This window comes from Centroberyx gerrardi, chromosome 16 (assembly GCF_048128805.1).
Source record: "Centroberyx gerrardi isolate f3 chromosome 16, fCenGer3.hap1.cur.20231027, whole genome shotgun sequence".
NCBI lineage: Eukaryota > Metazoa > Chordata > Actinopteri > Beryciformes > Berycidae > Centroberyx > Centroberyx gerrardi.
In genome coordinates, this window is record NC_136012.1 from 15,454,725 (window position 1) to 15,471,469 (window position 16,745).

General features: G+C 45.4%; 1 protein-coding gene across 1 annotated transcript in view; it reads left to right on the plus strand.

The window, feature by feature from the left end:
* ablim3 (actin binding LIM protein family, member 3) overlaps window positions 1-16,745 on the plus strand; it is a 41,765-nt gene that overhangs the window by 15,819 nt on the left and 9,201 nt on the right. The window contains exons 3-12 of the mRNA XM_071903116.2: window positions 3,751-3,934; window positions 7,539-7,654; window positions 9,793-9,919; window positions 10,264-10,357; window positions 13,183-13,270; window positions 13,551-13,609; window positions 13,732-13,803; window positions 14,898-15,059; window positions 15,605-15,634; window positions 15,782-15,908. Coding sequence (XP_071759217.1) covers window positions 3,751-3,934; window positions 7,539-7,654; window positions 9,793-9,919; window positions 10,264-10,357; window positions 13,183-13,270; window positions 13,551-13,609; window positions 13,732-13,803; window positions 14,898-15,059; window positions 15,605-15,634; window positions 15,782-15,908 — 1,059 coding nt within the window. The remainder of the gene's footprint in view (window positions 1-3,750; window positions 3,935-7,538; window positions 7,655-9,792; window positions 9,920-10,263; window positions 10,358-13,182; window positions 13,271-13,550; window positions 13,610-13,731; window positions 13,804-14,897; window positions 15,060-15,604; window positions 15,635-15,781; window positions 15,909-16,745) is intronic.

Genomic DNA, 16,745 nt, shown 5'->3' on the forward strand with positions numbered 1-16,745 from the left:
GGATCTCCAGGGGCGGTTTGAAGAATCATCTTGTTTCAAATATCTAAAAATTGCCTGTATGAAACTTTGGGTTTCTGTGTCTGTGAATAAATGTGTTCACTTGTTGAACTTGAAGACAGGCTCTTGACGTGAGGATCATGACTGGTTGTAACACGTTTCGAAGTTCATGGAATCAGCTTTGAGAGATTTGCTCTTTCCTAGGAGTTCAGGTATAGCCTGCGCTATTACTGGTGAAGTGAGAATTAAACAAATAACTTATGAATAAGCATTTACTTTTTTGTCGCATTTAGGTGAAAAACTTGTTTTGTCGTCTTTCAAACTGTCTTTACCAATAGGTTTCAAACAGATAGTAAGTCACTGGTAACATTTGATGTTTACAGCGACCGTTTTAACCACCAAATGTGGCACCACAACCAGCGCAGCATTAAGACTGGGACCTAGCTGTCTCTAGGGCAACTGTGGAAGGTTTACGTCTCCTATGGCAACTGGGGAAGGGGGACGTCCTTTGCAATGCATCCAGCCAATCGTCCAGTCAGAAGAAAACAATTTGATTAGCCAGAACAGGTGAACCATCCAGCCAGCCCATCCAATCCAGTTTCAGCAGATCTAGTTGGCTGGCTGTGATTTGGCCAGGCGTCCATATGCTAATGAAGTGCATTAGGCTAATTGAGCAGATTCCAGTCATTTGAAAATCAATCTGGGCACAGATTGAAAAGCAAGTAATTTCGAGAGAGAAGGGGAGACAGGAAAAGAGAGAGAGAGAGAGAGAGAGAGAGAGAGAGAGAGAGAGAGAGAGAGAGAGAGAGAGAGAGAGCAAGAGAGAAACAGCAACAGAGAGGCACATTTAGCACAATTTAGTTGTCAGAAGATTAAAAACATTGTTTTCCATAATTGAATGTTTTGGACCATTTCAAGACGCAATGATTTTTTTTTCCATTGTGAAGAGCTTCAGAGATGTGGAAATATTTACTCTCCCTCTCCCTTTTTTCCATAAAAGCATCAGATAGCATGTGATTTGGGTTTCTGGTAAGTTCCTTGCTTAGTCTGGTTAAAAAACGCAGCAGGGACACATTTTGAAGCCCTGTGCCATTGTTCAGTGGTTCTGGAAATGTGGTTGGCACACACGCGCATACACACACACACACACACACACACACACACACACACACACACACACACACACACACACATTTCTATAAACAGACAATTTAAATCTTAAAGCACTTTCTCATGTGTCCCCTTTTCCTCCTTCTTCCCAACCCCCTCCTTCCTCCTGTCCTTCTCCAGCCCTCTTGTCTTGGTGCCACTGACCTGTCCCCATGATGAAGATCCATCATTATATCTTACCATACACAATGTCACATTTCATCATCCTATCTCTCCATACACACACAGTCCCACCTCATCGGGGATGGATTTATGTGTTTCCATCCCCCTGTGGGAGCCGAGATTGTTTTGTTTTTAAGTGAGGGCCCATTGATCTTTTATTACACCATTAAGTCAATACGCTCCACTCATAAACAGCTCTAGATTAAATGAGCCCCTTTGAAGGGTGTGTGTGTGTGTGTGTGTGTGTGTGTGTGGCTGTCTGTCTGTCTGTGTCTGTATTTATGTGCAAACTGGAGGATATAGGGAGCCAAATTTAGTCAGTGGCAGCAATTCCAGTCTCTCTAGCATGGCCGGTATGAAGCCTTTTTTTTTTTTTTTTACCAGTAAGTTGGTATCCTAGGTGCTTCATTATACCGCATGCAGAATGATGCCTTGCTGAATTTGAACTGCACTGTTTTATTTACAGTGGCACACTCCGCCTTCACTGGCCTTACTGGCAGTGTGTTCCAATCAATTTCCAGCGTACAACTCTGCATTGTCAGTCAAACCTGATATTGTTAACCTCCTGATTAGCATTTTGTCCATGTAGATTATATTTCCGTTATATCCGTTCTTTTGTGCTGAGATAATGGCCGCTGGTTTGGCTTAATGGGGAAAACACTGCTGCATGTCAGTTTTGTACTGTTGCCATTTATAGTGCAAGATTAGCAAAGTTTGAATTTTCCACCACCAATTTCATGAAATATAATTTGATTGCATCGATAACTGGGAAAACGCAGAGTGCCTATAGATTCATAGAGCATTGAACAACTTGATATATATTTTCTTCAGCTTGTTCAACATTCGTATTCTCTTCGGCCTGCCCCAAGTAGCAGACGCCAGGCACCATCTTTGTGTTTTTGCAGTACATTTCATCTGAAGTTTCAATCCTGCTGCATTATAGATGAGAGAGAATGAGACTCTTCGAGGAGTAGAGCTGGCTGCAAGATGGCTGTGGCTTCTGAACATATTTTTAATGTATTTTTTTTTTATTTTTTGTATGTATGTGTATATGCTATGGAGTTATCAAGTATATGGAACATTAGGGTCGTGTTAGAGCTCCCCCTGCTGGCGATGGTGCCATTACAGCTGTGGGGATCAGGCGATGCTGACACACACTGCGCTGTCTGTCTAGCTGAGAGAAGGGGGAGTGGGAGTCAGCAGACCTCGGTGATCAATAAGTCTCTATAAATCAGACTGTACGACTGCACAGCTTACTTATTCCCCCACCCCCTCTTTTGCTCCGTCGCTTCTTCTCCTATCGTATTCAATCTTTCTATCAGGCTTTTCCCTCCCTCCCCCTAAGTCTGTCTGACCGTCAAGTGGAGGGTTTGGATTTCCATTAAATTTGGTTGACAGATAGGTCTTGGGCCAAGGAACAATTGATTAGATTTCCACCATTAGAAGATTATTGTTTTTTAACCATAGCTACGAAACTAACAGAGATAGTGACTTGATTCCAAATCCTAAGGGAATGTTTGCAGGGTCAAAAATCAATTTAGCTTACATTTTAAGTGATAGGAGTGATGTCTTTGGGTGTATCAGCAAGATGGGGAATTGTTCAGCATTGGTGGAGGTTTGCAATCTCCAAGTGTCCTCCTAGTTTCAAGATATATTCCTTTTGGGCATCCAGTTAGACTCGCTGAAACTAGAGTCCAGCAACCAGACTGGCTACTGATCCATGAAAAAGCCTCTTAGCTACTGTATACCATTGCACCCACTGGAATTCACTCTCAGTTACATGGCAGAGGGCTATGGCAGGTAGTGTCTGCTTTCGATACACAACATGGAGTCACACGCATATACAATCTGCGCACTCACCTTGCACACACACATGGCAAATGCTTTCAGTGCTGCCCCATTGATATTTAATGAGTCTGTAGTCAATGGTCTGATGTTGCCGGTATCTGTGTGGGAACTTGCAGTCTGTTGTTATGTCTCCTTCTCCACATTGTTCAGCACAAAATGACTTTTCCACTGATTATATCATTATATTCCCATCAGAGCAAATTGGCTCACTGCCGTGTCTGGAGTTGAATAACTTCACTAGCAGCCATGCGTGAAGACAAACACACACACACACACAAGCACACACACAAACAGGTAAGAGGGAATGGATGCTCAGTTTGCAAAAAAAAACAACTCTAATGAAGCATGCAACAATACACTGGAAAATAGGTCTCGTAAAACACTTGAGACCGCTGAGTGTTTGTTGTGGGATGTGATTGCGGGAGCACACGGCAGAAGATGGGAGTGAAGGATGGGAAGCTGAACAGCGTTTACAAAAGCGTTGACACCTGTTGATCCCTGCATCCACAGGTTAGTCCACATGCTGAGTGTTTTAAGTCAACTCTCTGTCTCTCTCTCTCTCTCTCTCTGTAGTGTGTAACTGTGATCTGGCGCGGTCGGGCTTCTTCCAGAAGAAGGGCGAGTACATCTGCACGGCGGACTATCAGCGTCTGTATGGAACGCGCTGCGACCGCTGCGACAGCTTCATCACAGGAGAGGTGGTCTCGGCCCTGGGACGCACTTACCACCCCAAGTGCTTTGTCTGCAGTGTCTGCAGGTACACACACACACACACACACACTCAATCTCCTACACATAGACTTACAGTATTACAGCGCACAAACCCATTTACTTGCACAAACACATAAACCCTGCTGCTCATGCATAACTGTCTACATACTGCAACTAGATGCGAGCTAAACAAATATCCGCACATGTGAGTGTACGTGTGTGTGTGTCCATGCTGAGAGGGCGGAAATGGCTCCTCTATATTTATATGTCGATGAAGGACAGAAGTGAGGAGTCATTAGTGGAAGTGGCCCATTAGAGATAACCATGGGAGAGGAGAGGAGAGGAGAGGAGAGGAGAGGGGAGGGGAGGAGAGGAGAGGAGAGGAGAGGAGAGGAGAGGGGAGGAGAGGAGAGGAGAGGAGAGGAGGATGATTTGTGGAGCGAGAAGAGAAGATGTGTGGACTGTTTGCTCTGCTATGAGTCACTGCTAATGTTTTCTGCCTCATTAACGTGTCTGCGGGCCTATGATATCCTCCCTCAAATGGTCAAAGGCTGTCTCCAAGTATAACACTGGAACGATGTATTGCACGCATCTCATGTCGCGTCTCGGAAAATAATGCTGAGGTGACAGATTTTTTTCATGGCATGTGTTTAATAACCGCAATCAACTGATGATTCAGTATTTTCGCAGCTGCTAATGTCATGAAGCAGTGACAGTGGAGACTGGATAAAAAGCTTATACGCACTCATAAACCATTTCAGATCACTGTATAGACATATCTATGTATCATATCATATTTTTCCTTTATTAAATCCCTTTGACCAGTCAAGCAGTCTGTCAGTTTGCTTTCTCTAGTCATGATTCAGGAAGCAGAGCTGACCTGGTGTCCCATGCTATTAGATACAGTAAAAATAGGCCATCTCTCCTCTGACCTCCATCATTGTTGGCCCGCCGTCCTATGAAGCTCTTCCTGGACAAACTCAGAGTCAGCATCCCTGTCGGCTCTCCTCCCTCTCCTCCTCTCTCTTTCGCCATCTCTCGCTCCTTCTCTTTCTTTCTGTTTTTTTCTTCTTTTCTCTCTCATTTTCCATTCCTCTTCTGTCCCTTGTTTCTCTGTTTGTTTTGGCTATGCAGACATGTGGGCACATCCATCTTTCTCTCTCTCTCCCTCTCTCTCGCTCTCTTTCATTCTCAATTTGTATGTGTTGTAAGGTTTGCATGAGAGTGCTCTCTCTCCCTCGTGTGTTGTTGTGTATCTGCCTGACATTGGTTGATAAACATGCGGTCATGCCCAGCAGCCACCGGTAGGAAAGCCAAACTGACACCAACTGGCCGGAGACAGTCAGTGGAGCAGTCCTGACAGTGACAGGGATGTGTGTGTGTGTGTGTGTGTGTGTGTGTGTGTGTGTGTGTGTGTGTGTGTCTGTGTCTGTGTCTGTGTCTGTGTCTGTGTTTGTGTCAGTGCATGTGGAGTCAACCGGAAGAGACAGCCAGAAGCTGAAGGCTGAATCTCTTCTCCCCTGCTCCGTCTGCCCTCTGTCACATTGCTCACATTCCTTCCTGCGCCTCCTCCTTTTTTTTCATCCTCTCCTCCTCTCTTTCTTCTCCTCCCCCCTCCTCCTCCTCCTCTTCCTCATTATCATCATTGTCATCTTCCTGCTCTTCATCATCATCGCCATCATTGTCGTCTTGCTCTTCATCATCATCATCATCATCATCATCCGCCAAAGCTATCGTTAAGGCTGATGCCGAGTTTCAGCTTCCATGCTGATGTTTTCAAAAAGCAGCGGTGATCAAAGGCGGAGGCCGTGCCACCGAGGCCAGAAATAGCTTTACTTCTGTGGCCAGTGAAGAAAAAAAAAAAAACACAGATGCATTAAATATGTAAACAGAGTAAATTTTTAAAGCGCTGAGAAAGGCTGACAAGGCAGTGTGCGTCTGGAGGGAATGAGACCAACACACAGGTAAAGACAAGGTCAAACTTACACACACACGCACACACACACGCACACAAACACACTCCTCTACTCCATCACCAGCATTTACTGCGTCTACATCCGCTATAGACTGCGATAGCGATGGTGAAGCACTTAGTACATGTAAAAAATTCAGCTTGTAGCGGACCTAGAAAACAGACACGTGTACAGCCCTAGAAAACACACATCACACTTCATGCGCCAAGCTGTCACAATACAGACCTCTCTATGTTTCTATGTTTAGCTTTTCGCTCAGTGCAGCGTGTCAGTAAAATGCAGAGGATTTTAACTTTAACACACAAAGGAAAAAAAACAAAAGAGTCTCTGAGTTTGGGAACAGATGGTTAACCTTGGGAACAACTGAAGGGTGAAATTAAAATTAAACTTGAATGAATAATGCGTTTTATCTGTTTTCATTGACTTGTGTCCTATTTAGTATTTAGCCTACTAGGGCCTTTCTTGAATAATTTGTGTGGTGAAATGTTGGAGAAAAAAAATCACAGGCTTGAAATGGAGGGGGGGGGGGGGGGGGGGGGGGGGGGGGGGGCTTCTCTCTGCTGACTGGTCTGCTCTGTTCCCTTGTCCATCCTTTCTGTTTTATGCATGGATGTTGTTCTTCTTTGAATAATACAAGAGCAAGAAGGAGCAAGACGAGTATACATAGCAGTTCTCTCCACAGACACACATACACACACACACTCACACACATACACAGAACCTCCACAGTTGCATGTATGTGTGTGTGTGTGTGTGTCTTTATACACACATGTATGTATGTATGTACATGCTTGCTTCTGTATGTGTGTGAGTGGATGTTCTCGTGCTGGTGTGCGCTGACTGTGAGAGCTCTGCTGGAGACGCCAGCCTCCCTCTGGGTCTTGGCTCCAGCTCCGGGCCTCGGTGGGGGGGACTAAAAGGATTATTGCCAGCTATGTCTTTTAAACAGCCTTCCCTAAGCCTTTTAGCTCCCCATTCATTCACTCATCCTCCCCAGTCATAAAGAAATCGATCAGTCTCTTCAAAAAAACTAAAGGAGGGGGGGAAGAGAGACAAAACACTATCATGACATGGTTAATTTAATTTCACAGAAGCTGTTTTGCTGTCTGCAGGTGTGTGTACATCATGTGTGTGTGTGAGTTTGTATGATGCACTCGTCATAATCTTAGCGTGGCTTTAAAGCTTTGATTGTGTTATGAAGAGAACAGTGACCAGGTGGCACCAGCTGTGGTGGGAAGGGGAAGAGGGAGAGACGGAGAGAGAGGCAGAGAGATAGAGAGAGAAAGAGGCGGTGAAGTATCAGTATGCACCCCACACAGTCTCCCTAATAAGCTTTCATTCGCACTGAGAACCAGTTTTCGCTTTGGAAACCCGTGGCAGCGTCACATTATCGGCTCTTTAATCACAGAGCAGCCAGGTGCTCGCGCAACAGTCAACGTCCTATTAACCCACAGTCTGAGCAGTTTGGAAATGTATTTCCAGCTCCATGGAAGATGTCAGGATGTGTTTAGCTTGTGTCAGCAGGATTATTGCCTGTCTGTCACCCCTTTATTATTTCCATGTTTACACTTTGATATACTGTAAACACACAGAATCACCGCAGGCGTATTATCTCCGCGCGCGGTGCGTGTGCTGTGTTTGCTAATTCTCTCTCTCTGTATTTATTCCCCCCCTCAGGAAACCCTTCCCCATCGGAGACAGAGTGACATTCAGTGGAAAGGACTGCGTGTGCCAGCAGTGCTCTCACACGCTCGTCAAACCAAATGAACCGATCAAGATCCACGGGCCCAGCCGTAAGTCTCGCGTCCGCCTCTGTCTGTCCGCTCTGTTTACGGCCACCTGCCGCAACAGTGCGCTGAGTCTAATGTGACGCATCCGCGAGGCCCATTTAGCTCATTTAGCTAATCAAGTGTCTGTCAAATCAGTGTTCCGGCCTGTCGTGCTGATCCGTCAACTGAGAATTATACAACCCGAAGAGACACACCAGTCATTCAGTCTGCGAGCTGCTGACTGCCACCACTAAACACACAGAGAATCAGGCCTCTTTTTGTATTCACTGCACATCTGGTCTATTAATTAGAAGCCTCCTTACTCCTGTTGTTGGTTTTACTGGATGGCTCGGTCCTCAGCTGTAGCGAACTGGAGCACAGTTCATGTCCTACTGTACATTTATAGAGGGTTGATATACACTACTGGGGGGTGTTTGCTGATACGTCTTATGATCCTCTCCTATTTATCCTATTTACACTGAGTCTTTAGAAGTGTTGTGTGAGTTTGTGAGCTTGTCTGCATGTGCACATACACCTTTGGACATGTTTGTATGCGTAAGTAAATAATGTGTGTGTATGAATATGTGTCATACAGGTGTGTGTGTGAATGCAAGGACAGTTGCGCACACACAGTTCTCTTCTGCTCGGTATGGGGCAGCAAAATGACAAATTATGATCACAGAACAGAGCAACGGTGACGGATAGTGAATCATTTGTTAAGCGTGGCAGACAGACAGCAGGCTGCCATTCACTAGCTGTGTAGAGATAACAGATGGCGGAGAAGCACTGAATAACTGTCCTCCCCGGATCGCTCCATTCAGCAGAGTAAAAGCCCGAACTGCTCCCCAGGTACATGTACATCACTCTGCCTTGTGAGGAGCTGTCTGAGGGCCAGGACACAGAGTGCAGACAGAGAGAGTCTAATGCACCGACTCTTACAGCCTGCTCTCCCCAAATTTTATGAAATGAGCACGATGTCTTAAAGTGAGAGATTTACCCGCTACAAAAAGGATTATGTGAAGGAGACACGACTAGAAACATGCAATGGCATTGAAATAGCGCGGTGGAAAGTAAAGTTGTGGACTTCTTTTTTTCACGGGATGAACACGTGCGAATGGCGTGTCTAATGAGACCTTCACATTATTAGTGTCCACAACACATAATCTGTGTTTCAGAGTTTGTGCTCATTGCACAAAATGTTATGAGACTGTGTTGGGCTCTTACCAATGATGGGATATGTATTTGCGATGCTTGATTTCAGTGGATGGCTAAAATGTTCTGTTTCAGTATAAAATCATCTGTGTACAGTAACAGTTTGGGTATGACATTCTCGGCCTTGCCTCAGTTTAGCGCCAGCATCACCGAATGACACTTGAGATATATTTGGACTGCAAAAGACAAACTACACTACTGTTTTTTTTTTATTTTTATGCAGAAAACAGTTTGACTTGGCTGACAGTAGTCCCCTGTGACTCAAGTGTTTTTCTAAGGGACAGTCAACTGGGTCAGCAAAGGTTAAACCAAGCCAAATGTGTTCCAAATGAAAACAAATGGAGCGCTGACCTTTTCTCTGCATTCGGACTCTCTGCAGCCATGCATCATCTGCTGCTCCTGCTCCGCACTGCTTCATGCCCGTCCTGTTAGTGCTGGTCAATAACGCCTGCTAGGTTGTCTCTCCGAGGGGATCCGAATGTATATGTGTGTGTGTGTGTGTGTGTGTGTGTGTGAGAGAGAGAAAGAGAGAGAGAGAGAGAGAGAGAGAGAGATTCATATTTGTGTCATTGTGTATGCGGAGGAATTTATGCAGTGTTTTAGCCCATGGGCGATTTGACAGATATTTGCTTCCCGTCTGCATTCAATCATGTTTAGTAGAGCTCATAGGTTGCATCACGGCTCTGCATTATCCCACATTAGCAAGGCTATTGATTAAGGAGAGGGGAATGTGCCAAAGGGGAAGAAAACTACACTTGGGAACACAGTAGGTGTTTAAAGATGCACAATTACATCTCGCCTCTCTTTTGTCTTTTCACTGTCTCTGCCCCGCCCTTCTCTCCTCCACACCCATACCTATTTCCTATTTTCCTATTATTCCTATTATTTCCCTCCCTATCTCTCTCTCTCCCCCCTCTTCCTGTTTCGGTCTTGCCCTCTGTCCTCTCCAGACTGTGCGGGATGCGGAGATGAGATCAAGCAGGGTCAGTCTCTGCTGGCCTTGGAGAAACAGTGGCATGTCAGCTGCTTCAGATGTCAGACCTGCAACATGGTCCTCACCGGAGAGTACATCAGCAAGTGAGTAGGCTATACAAAGAAACACACACACGCACAAAAGCACATGCTTACACACACACACACACACACACACACACACGCTTTTCATTCTCATTTTATGTCTCGCTCAGAAAGAACATATTGCACATTTTGAACACTTTCCCACTGTTGTTTTGAAAACATTTTAGTACGATACACTGTACACTACTGTACACTTGATCAGAGATTGTTTATACGGTAAGCTTCATGCCTCTTTTAAAATGAAACTGAAACCACATCCATATCCAATTTCTCCAGATATCTTGCGCATTCGATACACTCTCTGAAAGTATACCTGCCTTGCTTTTATATTTGCTGTGTTGCAGGGATGGAGTGCCATACTGTGAGGCAGATTACCACGCCCAGTACGGGGTGAAATGTGAGACCTGCAGCAGATACATCAGTGGAAGGGTTCTGGAGGTGAGAATGGGGCCGGATCTCAGCAACATCATGCGATTGTGGTAATAGAGATTTAGCGACACAGGATTATGCAGTAATGCAGAAATGGTCAAATGGGAGTTGACAGTGGTAACTGAGCGTAATCAGCGCTATCACATTTGAGCGGTTGCACATTATCCTCAGCTCGATCAACTCTCACTGTTTAAGCCCCGCTGTGCTCAAGGGAGAGAGGAGCGAGTAACATTGGGGGGTTGATAAAACTGTGTTTCATCCTGCTTAACCAAACCAAAACAAGCTTAACTGTACTGCGTTGGTCCGGTTGAAAAGCAGCCCACATCCATCATTATAATGGAGACTGTTCTGAGAAGTAGCAATTCGCTGTTTCCACCAGTACCACAGTTGAGCAGAACACAGGACTACCTGCGCTGATAGAAAAAAAATACACCTAGATTGAATTGTCACAACTCGTAAAAGAGAGTGGGAGCGTAGATATAAAAAGATCAGAGGCTAAACAGTGAAGGATGGAGGGAGAGACAGAGACGGCAAGATCTGTCGAGAGAGAGAGATAACGCATGTTTGAAGTTTTGCACTCTCTCATACTGGAGCATCTTAAAAAAAAAGAGATGGAAGAAGGTGTCAACCCTTGGGAGCGGAGGGGAGGGGAAGGAGTTGAGGGGGACGGAGGGAGAACACAGTGTAAGAAGAAGAATGAAAGAGCGGATGAATGAGCGAGGAGGGTCGAAAATAATGAAAGTAACAAAGCGCGAATGCTAATTAAATGTTTTGGAAGAGTCTCCGGAGGGTGTCGCTTGTCTTTTGGGACCAAGGGAAAGGAAGAGGACGCCGTAGAACTTTGTCAAACACACCAACACACACACACACACACACACACACACACACGCACACACACACATCGGGGCCTTGTTGTCCCTGTGCTCCTTTGCTCGTCAGAATAGCTGGTGTAAAGTGCTTTGTTCCTGACTGTCAGGCTCTCTGGGCTATTTATAGACATGGGGACATGTCAGCCTTTATCTGCAGCTCTCTCTTTCTCCGTGTGTGTGTGTGACTGTGTGTGTGTGTGTGTGCGTGCATGAATTCATTCTTTCCTCCTTTCGGATTATGATATCATAATTTTTTAGACACAGCACGCAAGTGATTTGACCCACATGAGGTCAGGTCCTGAACCCGAACTCCCCCCACATCCATCCATTTAAGAAAACCATATAAATTCTCTCTATAAGCAATTTCAAGGATGTCAGTAAAACCTTTTTTCTGTTCCCATCGTATCTCACTGTAATGTCAGTGAAGTTACTGGACTTCTTTGCAGTAATGATTTCTCTACCGTTCTACATCTAAATCACATTGAAATCTAATCTCTGTTTGTGTGTGTGTGTTGATCATTAGGCTTGTTCCACTGCTCCCCTGTAGCACAGAGCTCCACTCTAGTCTGTTCAGTCCAATTTCCACAGAGTTAAAGGTTCTTACTTTAATGAGAAGTTAAGGCACGGAGACAAAAAGAGATAAAGAGAGAGAGATAGAGAGGATGGAGAGTGATACTTCGCTTTCTTTTCTTTCACTTCTTTCTTCCTTCCTCCCCTACTTCCTGTCTCAGTAAATATAGCAGCCTATTAATGCCACCGGAGAGAGTGGGGGCCTCATTAGAAACGGTAACGGCAGTTGCTGAAGTCATCCGACCGCAGACGGTAAACAGCCCGCTGCTCGGAAAGCATGAGACGGAAACGCTGTCTTCCAGCGTCCGCTCCCGGCTTCCCTTTCAGAGTAACCCAAGACACAGAGGGAGGCGAGGGACGGGTTAAAAATGCAGTTTAGATACAGTTTAGAAACATGCATTGGCAGTTCTTGGAGAGACTGCAATCTGTTGGCGCCGCGTTGCTCGGAAAGGAATCCGTTAAAGAGGCCCCCCGCTTCCAGCAGATCGCATGAAAGTATCAGCTTTATGAGAAGAAAAGCAGGAAAAGACTTTTGCCAATGCAGCATTGATGGAGGAAGGGAGTATTGTGCATACAACTTGGCATTAAATAACATAATGACCCCCCCTTACACACACACACACACACACACACACACACACACACACGGCGGCTGTGTTGAGATGAAAGAGATCGAGCTTCACACAGGTCTCCTTGACACAGGTCACATGTCAGCAGAGCTTCTATAAATAGAATTCTCTAATGGTGTGTCAGGGAGGCAGGGGGTGACGGGACGCTGATCCTCAGCCACGCCTCAGCCATCAGCTAGTCCTACATGCAGAGACATTTGAGAAGCATCAGGGCCCGGACTGGATTAATGGGCGATCACGGCGCGGCGACATCACACTGCATCATTTCATGCGCGCGTTTCACCTGTGCCGTGTGCATTTCATGTGGGCTTGGACGTGTTTCCCCCGGGGTGCACGCCGAATGTCCAAGGACATGTATCCCACTCCTCTTGTGTCCTTCACTTGCTCAGTCACTTCAGTTTCCCTCTGTCTCTCACACACACACACACATACCAACACACACATTTCTTCATGCAAGTGACCTACAGGGATCGTTGCTCTAATTACGTTATGGAGGAGTTTATGTGATGGTTAACATGAAGGCGCTGCAGTGGCTACAGGCCATGCTGCCATTTTACATATGAGAGCCACTGGAGGCCAGGTGATATAGTTAACATATGGATACAGTGACCTGCTCAAGGTGGTATCACCATTTGTAGATTAGCCCTTGCTCGGTTAAACTGTTTACGATGATAATTTATGTTCTCCTCTCCTCTCCTCTCCTCTCCTCTCCTCTCCTCTCCTCTCCTCTCCTCTCCTCTCCTCTCCTCTCCTCCTCTCTCACCAGGCTGGAGGGAAACACTACCACCCGACCTGTGCACGCTGCGCCCGCTGCAACATGATGTTCAAAGAGGGAGAGGAAATGTACCTGACAGGTGAAACTTGATGCCAATGCATCCACACACACACACAGACATGCAGACACACACTACACTCGCCCATGTAGGCAATGCATGGCATGTGGGAACACCCAACACCATTCTCTGTCTTTTCTCTCTCTTTCATTCAACATGCTTTATTGGCATTACAGTTGAGAACAATATTGCCTAAGCAATAAAAAAAAACTCTCTCTCTCTCTCTCTCTCTCTCTCTCTCTCTCTCTCTCTCTCTCTCTCTCTCTCTCCCTCTCTCTCTCTCTCCCTCTCTCTCTCTCAGGATGTGAGGTGTGGCACCCATTATGTAAGCAGGCAGCCAGAGCAGAGAGGAGACTCAGGGTAAGAGAGAATATGAAATAAAAATGTTGAAATGAAATGGAAAAATGCGCCATGAAGAGCGACTCGATTTCCTCTCTTTGTGCCTTCTCCCCCTCTCTCTCTCTTTTTTTGGCATGTCACAGCACAGACGCCTGTCAGAGACCTCCATCTCTCCACCGGGCTCCTCCATTGGCTCTCCCAGCAGGGTTATATGTGTAAGTAACCTATCTCTTCGTAGCTTTTTAGTCACCTGGCTGTTGCCACTGCCAATGAGCACAATTGTCACACCATAGACACAAGCACTATCCGTAGGTGTGAATGGTTAACCACCGACCTGAGAGGTTGCTCACTCCCTTGGCCTGTTCACTGTCTGTGTATTACTGTGTCCCAAACCTCTGTGGTCATTAGTGATGTAGTGGGAGATAAAAAAAGAGTTGGGAGAATTATAAATGCAAGACAAACAACCACCAATAGAAAATACTTACTACATCCCTAGTGATTTTGTCCTTTCTTTCTCCCCACGTTTCCTCAGCAAGAAATCAAAATTAACACAATATTTGTGTTATATGCATGATGACCTGCTTTATCAGCAGGCATATAGGACAGGCACAAAATCAAAAGAGAGAGATGGAGGCTAGTGGGGGAAAATCCCAGGTTTATGTGATGTTGTCACTATGTGCACTGCAGAATTGGGCCAGTTCCATTTCAAAACTGGGCTTTGGCCAGAAATGGAACGCCGTCCAACCGCGCTGCTTGGCAGAGCTGCTGAGTGTTGCTGCTGTCGGCATTAGCATGTCAAGGGCTGTCTGCATGCAAGCAAGCAGGAGTCGTGGCTCTCTGCTCAGCCCTGCCCCGCACTGCTCTGCTCTCGTCTCATAATCAATGACCTTTCTGTTTAAGGTGATGGATGAGGGGAAAATGCAGTGTAAGCACGCTTGTTGTCCATACTGTCTGCTCTCCCTCTCTCTCTCTCTCTCTCTCTCTGCTTTCTCTGCTCTCCGCCTTTCTCTCTCTTTCTCGCACACACGCAGCTGCTGAAGGTCAACAACTTGCGCTGTTGTCAGGTTCTGCAGTCTACACGTGTACTGTGGATGTGCGCACACATGTATGTGCATGTGTGGGCTTGTGGGTGTGCTTCATCAGCTCTTCACACAGTCCCTCACACCTCTCACCGCCGCATGATCCACTTACTGTCATTGGTGGGGTTTCCAGTCTACTTTGTCACTGTGCATCGTCCGTGTAGTTGATGTTGGGTCTTGGTGCTGTTGTCTCTGTCTTTGGTGGGTGTGTGTGTGTGTCCTCTCTCCAGGCCAGAGTGGAGAATGAGATCCTAGATTATAAGGACCTAGCTGCCCTGCCAAAGGTCAAGGCCATATACGAGGTCCAACAGCCTGACCTCATATCCTCCTCATACCAGCCCTACCACAGATACACCTCTGATGACAGGCTAGACACTTACAGCTATGGGGAGGTACTACTGCCACACACTCCAGTCCAACCTTAGCAGGCCATTGGTCTCTTTACAGGAGAAAACTGTTGTTTAATTTGCAGATGGAGAGCCACGTGAAAGAAAAATGCTTGCCATATGTGCTTATCCATTAAGAATTGTGTGTCTTTATTAGACCTCAGTCATATAGTATTTGCAAATGATTTGTACCGTTTGTTTTTAACTGTTTGAAGTACCAGATGGGTGGAGTTTACTGCATCCAGACAATTCAGATAGTATCAGGCAACGTTTGAATCACAGATAAATAGATTCAATTGAATCATTTTGTGTGTTTGAACTTTCTGCTGCTCATTATTTTGTCCCATACAGCAAACCCCACCCCATCAGGCACCTAAGTAGGCTAAAACAAACTATAAATAGTATTTGTAAATACTGTTTTGCTCAGGTCTGGTCTTTGTTGTTGTCTTTTCATGCAAATTTGTGAATTTCAATACAGATTACGAGATACTGCTTTTAGTTACACCTCTGTGCCTCAAATAATAATTCTTCTCTCTCCACTGATTTTCTAGTCACTTGGGACTCTCTCTCCCTATTCTCAGGTAAGCGTTCTTCCTTCCAGCGTAAGGCGCAGTGGGTTTAGGACAAGTTTAGACAAGCTCATTGTTGGCGTTTTGGCCCGTCGTTATTTGTCTCCCCACTCTCCCCTGCTCTTCTTTCACCCCCACCTTCTCCCTTTGTCTCTCCAGGACTATGACAGCCTGGATATGAAGCAGAGGCGGTGCTCCAGTCCAGGTTATATTGACTCCCCAACGTACAGTCGTCAGGGCATGTCTCCCATCATGCCTCGCTCTCCGCAGCACTTCGGCTACCCTGGTGAGTGAGACAGAGCCCATTCCTGGTGATCTACCTACAACCTCATAGCTTCTGATCAGTCCATTGAAAAATGTATTAGTCAATCAATCAGTCACTCACACTATATTGTATATGAACTGCACTTTTAACAAAGTTAAATGAAGTGCTTGTACAATTACTTTTTGATTATTTTGGAATGATGTGATTCAAGTGAAATCATTAACCCCTTGCACCCTGACTTTCCCCTTAAATTTCCCCTTAAGTAGCTTCAAAGTTAGGAAAAACACTTTTTCCATACTGTACAGCAATGTCACATTCTGTATCTGCTCATTCCAACGCTTCAGTGAAGCTACAGCTCGCTTATATTGAGTGAAATATTCAAACCCAAGATGCCATTTTTTTATGGCAGTGCCATTACATGAAATGGAAAAAATCTTGTGCATCATTATATACACATTTCCCTGTAATTCAGCTTGACATATCTTTGGAAACCTTGGGATCTAGATTCATAATAAAGTTCTGTGGGTTTGAACAAAGCTTTGCCGCTTAACATGCATTTGTAATGATGGTGCGGCAGGGTGGAAGAGGTTAAAGTCATTACAATCAAGTTGCTTTTCATATCCATTTTCCTTAATGACCACTGATATGTTTACAACAAATATGCTTTCATATACTGTAATATCAGTGGTGATACAGGATTTACAGATTCATATGTATGTTCTGCACTGTTTACCAGTGGAATTCCACTCCACTCCAGTTGTTTGGCCACCATATGCTGCTGTTGCCCTTTGGCTGCCATTTCACTTAACTCTTACACATGTGTATTGACATTGTAATAACTATTCTAAAGCCTGCTGT